Source organism: Triticum aestivum, chromosome 5B, assembly GCF_018294505.1.
Source record: "Triticum aestivum cultivar Chinese Spring chromosome 5B, IWGSC CS RefSeq v2.1, whole genome shotgun sequence".
NCBI classification, from domain to species: domain Eukaryota; kingdom Viridiplantae; phylum Streptophyta; class Magnoliopsida; order Poales; family Poaceae; genus Triticum; species Triticum aestivum.
In genome coordinates this window covers 584102238-584111731 of record NC_057807.1, presented here as the reverse complement: position 1 = coordinate 584111731, position 9494 = coordinate 584102238, and the positions used below count along the sequence as shown (strand labels likewise).

The window sequence follows — 9494 nt, the reverse complement described above, 5'->3', positions numbered from 1 at the left end:
GAGGAGTGACGGAACCGGCGGTTGGGGTGGTTGGCGGCCGGATCTAGCACGGGGCGACGATAACGTGGTGCGGTGGGTGGGCAGGCGACGGCGGCAGTGCTACGGGGGGAGTGAGGAAGAAGACACGTAGTGGGGGAAAAGAAATGAAAGGCAGTTGGGTGTTGGCGCACGACAAACCATTTTACATTACCTGGGAGGTGGAGGTGTTGTATTTTAATCATTTGGGCCGAGTGATGTATTTTTTTTTGCATATACACCATCTGTTGGAGGTGAGTTTTTAGGCCCTGAAGATGCAAAAGTTAGTTAATTTTGTATTTACATCTTCTATGCTCTTACCCTTTACCAAAAAAAAACAGAAAATTGTTAACACAAATAGCAAGAACCAACTGCATGAGCCTTTTTTCGAAAAACCTCTGATCTACTCCTATTCATCTTCAATCATGACAATAGAACAAACATAAAAAATAATAAATACATCCAAATCCATAAACCACCTAGCGACAACTACAAGTACTGAAGCTAGCCGAGGCACGCCGCCGTCATCGCCCCTCCCTCGCCGGAACCGGGCAAAACTTGTTGTAGTAGACCGTCGAGAAGTCGTCGTGGTATGGCCCTATAGGACTAGTGCACCAGAACAGCAACCGCCGCAGATGAAGAGTAGTGTAGACGGAAAGGATCCATCTGAAAACACACGAACGTAGATGAACAATGAACATATCCAAACAAATCCACCAAAGACAGATCCGCTAGAGACACACCTCCACACTCCCACCGACAATGTTATTTCAACCCTAGCCGCCACCTCCAAGTTTCTCCCAAACGCCACCGCATTGGCCCTCCTCCTTTGTTTCCATCTGGTGGTCTCGTCGGTAACAACAGGAGTGGGGACCCGTCCTTCAGTGTTTTTCTCCTTATATTTTGTTTCCCCAGCGACGTATCTAGGTGGTGGCGGCGATGGCGTGTTGGAATAAGGTCTCTTGGATCAAGTGCCGATGAAGGGCATGTGAGAGTTCGTGTTCCTAGGTTTGTTGGCTCTCTTCATATCTTAGTAGTTGGTGTGTCATTCAAGAAGAGAAATTGGTTGGCCATTGGTGTGGCGACTTTCACATCTTCTTCAATGTTGTTCTGCACATGATCTGGTTTCTCCAACTCTTTGGACTAGTGGTGATGGATTGCAAACCTGTTTTGCGTGGGGTGATGCTCCAACAGACACTTCTTCAACGACTTTTAGATCTCGGCTCAAGGGTGAGTGGTTATTGCGATCTTTAAAGCTTGGTATGGTGACGTTTGCAGGTATCTCTTTTTATTATTATTGATTTAGTGCGATTTTTAATCTCTAGTGGATGACGTACAATCAGATGAAGAAGGCTGGTATATTTTGCAATATAATTTTTTTTGTAGTTGTACTGATCGGTCTGTGTGTCCAATTGTCCTTTTCATTATATTGACTATTGTTTTTCATGATAAATATTGGATATAAGATGCCTTCTGGGCGTTCTTTAAAAAACAAAAAAAGTAAAAACACACACACAACCACCTTGGGGTATTTCAGCATCGAGAAAGGAGCTTCCAATCCAAAACCAGAGGAGCCACCGTCGCCCCTCTCCTAGACCCTTCCCCTCCCTCTCAATCTAGAGCTTCGAGCCGTCGTCGCCCTCCTCGCCGCCGCTAGAGCTCCGTTAGGCAAAGCCCTGGCGGGTGATAATGGCGGCAACGGGGTCTTCCTCCACACGGCTCCGAGATGTGGTTGCGGTGGAGATTCACGCGGGTGTCCTGGACGTGTCATTCGGCGTCGGTGACGTAATGGTGAGGGGCCCTCCATCGTCGATAGCTCACCCATGCAGGGCGGCGATTTCGGGCGATGGTGCGCTCCGATCGTGCGGTTTCCCTGCAGCATATGTCACCCATGGGCGTGTTGGATGACGAAGGAGGTCGATTTGGTGGTCCAACTAGGGATGGCGTGAATTTGCTAGCGAAGGCTTGGTTCGGCCTCAGACAGAACTATCAATGGCGGCGCCAGCGGGCGTCGTTACCTCGTTTGAGGCGTTGTGGGGCAATTCAAGTCCCCTATATGCCCTAGGGGAAACCCCAGATCCGGGCTTTTTCCGGATCAGATGATGGTGAGGTTCCTGCGTCGTCACCCCCATGGGGGGTATCATCTTCGGGGTTGTACATCGGCTGGAGGGACCAGTGTTTGGCTTGGTGGTTAGGCGCAGGTCTCAGTATGTTTCTCGTGCGGTGTCCGAGATGGAATGGCGTGCATCTATAGTATTGACGATGGTGAGTCTTGGCGGCAAGGTGTAGCTGGGTCTCGGTGCTGGATACCGTTTGATGGGCGCGCGTCTGGCGTCGTAGTGGCGTCGATGGCAGAAAGGTCTGGCAAGTTCTGTGCATTGATTGCTCCTGAAGATGGGATTGTGGAACAAGGCGGCCACATATTCTATAGTGTGCGCATGCGGTGCACGTTGCAGGGTCTGCTAGACCGATTGGTGCTCCCGGCTAGCCGGCGAGCGGGTTTGGTGAGGCCACCAGATTTTTTGGTGTGCGTGGCGCGAGGCCAGGGCACCTCATCAATCTTATAGGTAGGGTTACAATTTTCGTCAGGAAGGTGTCTTTGGGTTTATCTATGTATTTATTTTGTAAGGCTTTGTTGAATAACACAATAAAGATGGTTGTGGGCATCGCTCGATGCAGAGACCGGGGGTAATCCTCCTTCGAAAAAAAAACAGCACCGGGAAATTATTTGATGCACCAACAGGAATCAATATCTTTAGTGTTTTAGAAAATCATAGGAAAAATTAGTACATATACAAAACGCGAACCTTCGATCTTACAAAAATGCAAGTCTATATTCGAAACATAACAATTGCCTTTAAGAGGTCACTCTCTCGGTGCATCTTCTCTTACGATTGTCTTCTAGAGCACAATAAATGTTTAGATGGAACTTTCATAAATGCATGAAATCTGAAGTATCGTAGGGACTGCGCTTCGGTGCCTTAAGGCACATGCCTTTGTGCCTATGACATGTGGGTCCAACTGATGGCTGGCCCACATGTCAAGGACCCAAAGGCAGGTGCCTTTAAGGCACTGAAGCTGCATCTAGATAGGCTTTCATTTAGTTTGTTATGGGATCGGTATTTGTAATCCACATTATAGCCCACACTCCACATTATAGCCTATTCGTGCGGATCGACAATGTGGAGTGCAAAAGAGTTAAGTTGTGAGGTTTTAAAATTGACTAAGTCAATTTCGATATCCGGTGGCCAAAATTTCTATGGTAGAAAGCCAAAAACCCACCCATAATCTGTTTACAGATTCCTTCTCCTAAATTGTACTCCCAGCCCAAAATAAATGTTTTAACTTTATTATACAACTTTGTACTAAATTTATACTAAAGTTGAGACACTTATTTTGGGACGGAGGGAGTACTAGCTATTCTAAATTAATGGAAGTTCTAGCTTTGTCTCCAAGTCATTCTTCTGCAAGTTGGACCAAGTTTACAGAAAAGTACATCAACATTCACAAATATCAAATTAGTTTCATTAAATTCATTATAAAATATACTTTTGTATTGTATATATATTTGATATAGTAGTAGATATTAGCATACTTTTTCTATATGCTTGGTCAAATACAGATAGGTTTGACTTAGGACAAAGCTGAAATTTCAATTCATTTTGAACAGATGGAATACATTTCATATGGAATAAGTCCACATCAGAGCTGGCCAACATATATTAACCATTTACTGTATTAGAAAAAGTGTAAGATCTGCAGACAGTTAAAAGCCCGTGGGAGATTTCAGCCGTTCAAATGCTTGTAAGGGCTTCGCTGTTCCATCTTCGTCAATGATACCTGACAGTTCCCAAGTCAGCATATTCCTATTGAACGGTTTGTACACTTGTCCCCCAAGAGGCTGAGACCACAAGAGCACTAAAGCCAGAGTCTATAATACAAAGCACAAACCAAGGGCCTAATCACACTTGCTGCCCGTTCATTGCATTTTTTCAAACTCCAACGGTGGAGTATAATTGAAGGAAGAGGACAACCTTTATGATTTTTATGTACTTCTATCCATTTTGATTTTCGATGTAATTTTATTCATTATTGGTCGTTTCCTGCTACGTTGTGTTTCCATTGTATAATGTCTATTGTTTTCCTTAATAGTTATCAGATACTAGTATAAGATGCCCATTGGGTGCCTTTTCTCCCAAAAAAAAGGCTGATCACACTTCGCAAACTTGCAACTGTAGCCCGCATATACATCAGATCAGAACGGATAAATCAAACAAGACCAAAAGCTTCCCACACAAATTAGCACCGAAGTACTACAATTTGCTTGCCATTAAGTTGAGTACTCTCCCCACTGAACCCATTCATACTTGAAGTAAGTATTTAACCAGATTGACCACTGAGAAAAATTGTCTCAGTACTCTTCAGACAATGGTTAAACCGAAAATTTGCAAATCAACTATGTTGGGATCCTTCTGTATCCTTTACAGTACCCAAAAGCAAAAGGTGAAGATACTTCGAGACTTTTGAGTGGACAAGGATAAAAGAATAGGCGGTTTTTCATCAAGGTGGAGTTCAATTCATTGACACAAACATTAACAATCTATCAAAGCATGTGTGAGTCAGTTCACTCCTGAGGGAATTCGCAAGACTTTCCCTGAGAACAGCACTTGTCATCAGACATACTACTTTATGTACTCATTATACTTTGGGAAACAGATAAACCTTTTTTTTTGCGGGAAGGGAAATAGATAAACCTAACCCTAGGCACTCCAGAAATGCTAAAAACCAAACTTTTATAGCAGCGGAGAATGCAATGACTTTCAAAGTGGCATACTACCTTAGGATGTTAATGCTAGCTCAGCTAGCTTTGCCTTGTCTTGCCGCATATGACACAGCCAGCAAGCACCACCACCTGTTGTCTACTGCTCTAGTGGTAAAATTAATATGCCATTAAACTGGCACCTCACTTTCTTTGCTAGGCGCCACGCCAGAATGTGATGAAAGAGCATGGCTGTAGGATATTCCACATAAGTTCGGATTAACATACTTATGAACATACATTTACAGCAACATATAATTGATTTTCCTAGTTTAAGATTGAAGGGAAAAGTGACCAAATTTCACACCAAGGTTCAGAAAAGTGTCCCTAGAAATCAGATTAACTTACGCACTATGAAAGTGGCAGGTACAGATGCTTACATAAATTAGACTATAGTTCTTTCACCTTTGAACATATCATTTTCGATTCGGGGTTCTTAGTTGTATACTGTCGGGTGCTCTTTCCTAAAGAATACATTATTCGTTAGTTCAAGCAAGGAACAAAGAACATGATGCAAGAATGCCAAGGGTAGCTAGCTTACCATCGTAAGATCATCTATTTCATGGAAATCGGTTTGTAATTGTAATTCCGGACATCAGACATCAGCATGGTTTACGTCAACCATGCAGAATAGTGAACAGCCTCAAAAAGTTTTAGAAATCACAAAGATATTGTCAAACAAGAACATTGAATTCCTGAAACTGCTGCTCGTTTCTCATGGTGCTCCCATATCAACTCCTTTTTTACCACTAAAGATTTTTTCACTTAACTGACGAATATGAGACAATTGCAGCTCTAGGAAACTCCTAAAGCTCCATTTTCTTCTTTGAGCATCCTCAAGATCTAAAGATCTGTATGCCAGAGCCACCAGATACAGTGCTGGACGCAATCTCCTGCCATTTTGGTTTTAAGTGCATAATGACGCAACAAATGAATAGATAGAATCAACAAAGTGACACATGTAAATTTTAACATAAAATAATTAATAATCATCTACAACATAAAAGTAACATAAATCATGATCTGCAGCCCTTGCAACTCAAGCTTCCATAAAAGAGAAGATCTGGAAGCAACAGTTTCAACATATTTTCATGTGAATGCATCCTATGAGGTTGTGTGCAAATTAAATCTAGAAACACATGTACCATATTATACAAGAGCCTGGCTAGACAAGAAAATATTGGACAGGAAGCTTGACTATAAAACTGCAGAGCTAGGAAATTACCAACATGGGTGAGATTATTACGTTTTGTCTTTTTACGCAGATGTAAGTATGTAACTAGAAAAAAGGAAGATCAACCAAACAATCCAACCTAGGCAATAAGAGACCTTATGAAGCTTACTTTTCAGAATGTTCATTGACACCATGCCAATGTCTTGGTGATGGGATTGTCCTCCCTTTCTTGTCTCTCCCAAATGTCTCGATGTACCAACCACCAGTGTCATGCATGTAACACCGTGGCTCAAAAAGCCAAAACCTGTAAACAAAGAACTTCACAGGTGAATATGCACTGAATCCATTTTGTTGAACAATTTACTTGTGAAAATTAATAATAAAACAGTACACTTATTCAGTAGTAGTAGTACAATTCTTTAACGCACTACTGATTCTTTATCTTCTTTGCGCATTAAGACCCTTAACTGACAAGATGTGTTTCACTTGGATGCTGCTGCTATGCTCCTATTCACTTTCAGATAGCATTCTGAGTTTGCTAGTTTTGCGGCAATTCTTTCCCTAAGAACATTTTCACCACTAAACAAATGGGATGAGAGAAAGAATTGCCTTAAGGTGGACTACAGTAGTGAACATGCATATCATTCCAACAATAGTAACTGTGAACTGAACACCTATGTAAGATTACCTATCCAGTCATTTCACCAAGACAGTTGATGCATGGAACAAATCTCATGGTTCCATAAATATGCAGCATGAGTACAACCCAACATAGAAAGGAATACATACCTGCTGGGTGGCAACCGAGCCCTGCTACATCGACACTCGCAGGGTGAAACTTCATCTCCAAATTGATACCAGTGCATGTGTTTAACCTACAACATACCAATTTGCAGCAATACCCAACAAAAAACGCCGTCTAAAATGTGCACTTAAATTCCACACTGAACCATGCATATACTTGACCTAATAGAATGTGGGAAAGGTATGCATACCATCAGTGTCCTGTGCTTAACAATTACATGGGTCTTTATTCCATGGCCATCATAGACACAGCAAGATCCTTCCTCTCCACTGGTGTCCAACCCAGTGATTGTTCCAAGGAGGAGATGCTCTTGCATCACATCAGGTGCAACCACCTCATTTGGAACAAGAAATACATGTATGTGATCTTCCATGTCTGAATTGTCAATGCAATTGCACTTGAGCCTCCTATTTGCAGTGGCCACTACTCTCCCACATATCTGCAACTGAATGTCCTTGTAGGCATCTGATGGGATACTGTCACTATCCTCATTCTCTTGCCTGTGAATATCTGCATGCCTAGGTATTGAACATTTCTCCCTGTTTACTGCAACATTTGGACTAACGCCGCAGGTTGCAGAACCGGAACGTGTCAGCTTCTCACGACAAGCATCAGACAGCTCTCGGACGCCATCGACTAGACTGACAATACCAAGCAGATCACGGCCAGATACAAGGTGCAATAGCTCAGATGTCTCATACACAGACCTCTCCTCGGCTTCAAAGCAATCAGGAAGGAGATCCATGGACTCTACCTCGGGGCCATAGTATGCAGCATGGACAGCAGAGTACAGTTCACTCTCAAGTCTATCAAAATAACCTGAACCCGTCGCAATCCTCTTTTTTGTAACAATGTCATCGACAGTGAGCCTGTACCATTTAAGCCATTCGACAACGTTACTTTCTCTAGGCATCACAATGCCTGAACTATATGGATATGGATATACATATTGCGATGGTCTGGGATGCTTCTGTATAACTAGCCTCTGCGAGCTCAGGAAGCTGTCATAGTGCGCCCTTCGCTGGGAATCGGATAGGATCTGCGGCATCGCGGAAAGGTTCATGAGTAATATGTAAAATACTACATTCTGGGCTTCTAAATTGATTGCTTCTCGGCGTTGTAGTGAAGTGGCCTATGCTATGCAAATAGTACCAAATTAGCACCGAAGCAATTTCCATCTCCCAAATGAACAATTCATTTGGGCATATCCACAATCGGTGGCAAAATTAGAATCCACGCGGTTTGATATTGACTAGTACACATCATACCAGAGCAATCGAACTGAACAGATACCTCGTAGGCCGCGAGGATCTGAAGGAACCGGCGGGAACCGGCGGCGGCAGCGACGTCGGGGTGGGTCTCCTTCGCGAGGCGGTGGAAGGAGGCCTTGATCTCCGCGGAGGAGCTCGTCTCTCCCACCCCGAGCACGTCGTAGGCGTTGCCCCCTGCTCCCTCGTCGTCACGGGCGGCCGTGCTCGCCGGCCGGCAGCGCGACGCGAGCGGGAGCGGGAGGACCGCCCCGCCGCGGAGGAGGAGGAGTCGCCGGAGCTCCGCCGCGCGAAGCGCCATTATTAACCTGCTGCCGGTGATGTCTCTGTCGAATGGGGCCGGAGTGGCGGAGTGACACCGATGGCCGCTGGCCGCCTAGCAGACGTGATGGGATTCACTCAGTTGTAACGTTTTTTTTAGAAACACTCCGTTTTTTATTTTTTGAGGGGAGAACACACTCAGTTTTTTTTTGAGACAAACTCGCAAAGCCTTTATTATCCTGTCACAATGTTCCCAGGGACGAAAGAAAGATTTCCCGGTTGACCTAACCAAACATGACGGTCAACCTGAAGAGTAAGTGCATGATTTGCGAGGTTGTGAGCTTCAAAATTGAAGCTCCTAAATTCATGAACTACGTTACAAAAATGAAACTCTGAAGATCTATCTAGAATTTCTTTGATCACCGACCCATACACCGCGGACGTGCCCTTGCTCACGTCTTCTACCACCATCTTGCAATCCGATGCGACATGGATATCTTGGACATAAAGATCTGCCGCGAGGAACAAAGCTTCCCTTATTGCCATCGCTTCAAGTGTTGCTGGATCGATGATATGCTTCACCACAATGGCCGACGCACCGAGAAATCCCCCCTGCTGATCTCTACATACTGAAGCAATAACGCCATACCTGCTACGCACTGAGATAGCAGCATCTGCATTTAACTTTGCACAACCCTGAGGAGGAGGAAGCCAGGTTGACGGTCTTGAAACAGGCACTGTCATAGGCCGTTAAGTCCGACAGCTCACTTGCTTTAATTCTGACAAGTATTTTGTTATGAAGCTGTTGGTGGCTTAAGGTGATTGGAAAATATCCTCATACACGGTCTTCCTCCGCGCACCCCATATGGCCCAGGCCGTAACCACCAAACAAGTGAACTCCTCATCCAATATTTCATGTGAAGCAAACAGCCATGCCTTCGGATCCTCCTCTTGGCTAGCAATGACTTTCTCCACAAAATCCTCCGGCGCAAGGGCCCATATGCTTCTCGACATAGAGCATGTCATAAGCGCATGTCTCCATGTATCTCGAGCCCCACAGATTCTGCTTGTATCATGATCAGCCATGTTCCTTGATGTAGCACATTGCCGTTCGGCATCGACTGTCTAACTAGCCTCCAAACAAACATCCGA

General features: G+C 44.3%; 1 protein-coding gene across 2 annotated transcripts; it reads right to left on the bottom strand.

Annotated features, from left to right (window-relative positions):
* Nucleotides 1-5468: 5468 nt before the first annotated feature.
* On the bottom strand, nucleotides 5469-8490 carry LOC123113406 (uncharacterized). 2 transcript variants are annotated; one of them, XM_044534630.1, is made up of 5 exons: nucleotides 8107-8490; nucleotides 7004-7945; nucleotides 6798-6883; nucleotides 6178-6312; nucleotides 5469-5727 (listed from the first exon to the last, which is right to left on the bottom strand). In XM_044534630.1, exons 1-5 carry the CDS (start codon nucleotides 8380-8382, stop codon nucleotides 5550-5552), a joined length of 1617 nt encoding a protein of 538 aa, XP_044390565.1. In that variant the 5' UTR covers nucleotides 8383-8490; the 3' UTR covers nucleotides 5469-5549. The 2 variants fall into 2 exon arrangements, with proteins under 2 accessions (XP_044390565.1, XP_044390566.1); XM_044534631.1 differs by having other exon boundaries at nucleotides 7004-7852; nucleotides 8107-8487.
* Between the last annotated feature and the right edge of the window lie 1004 nt (nucleotides 8491-9494).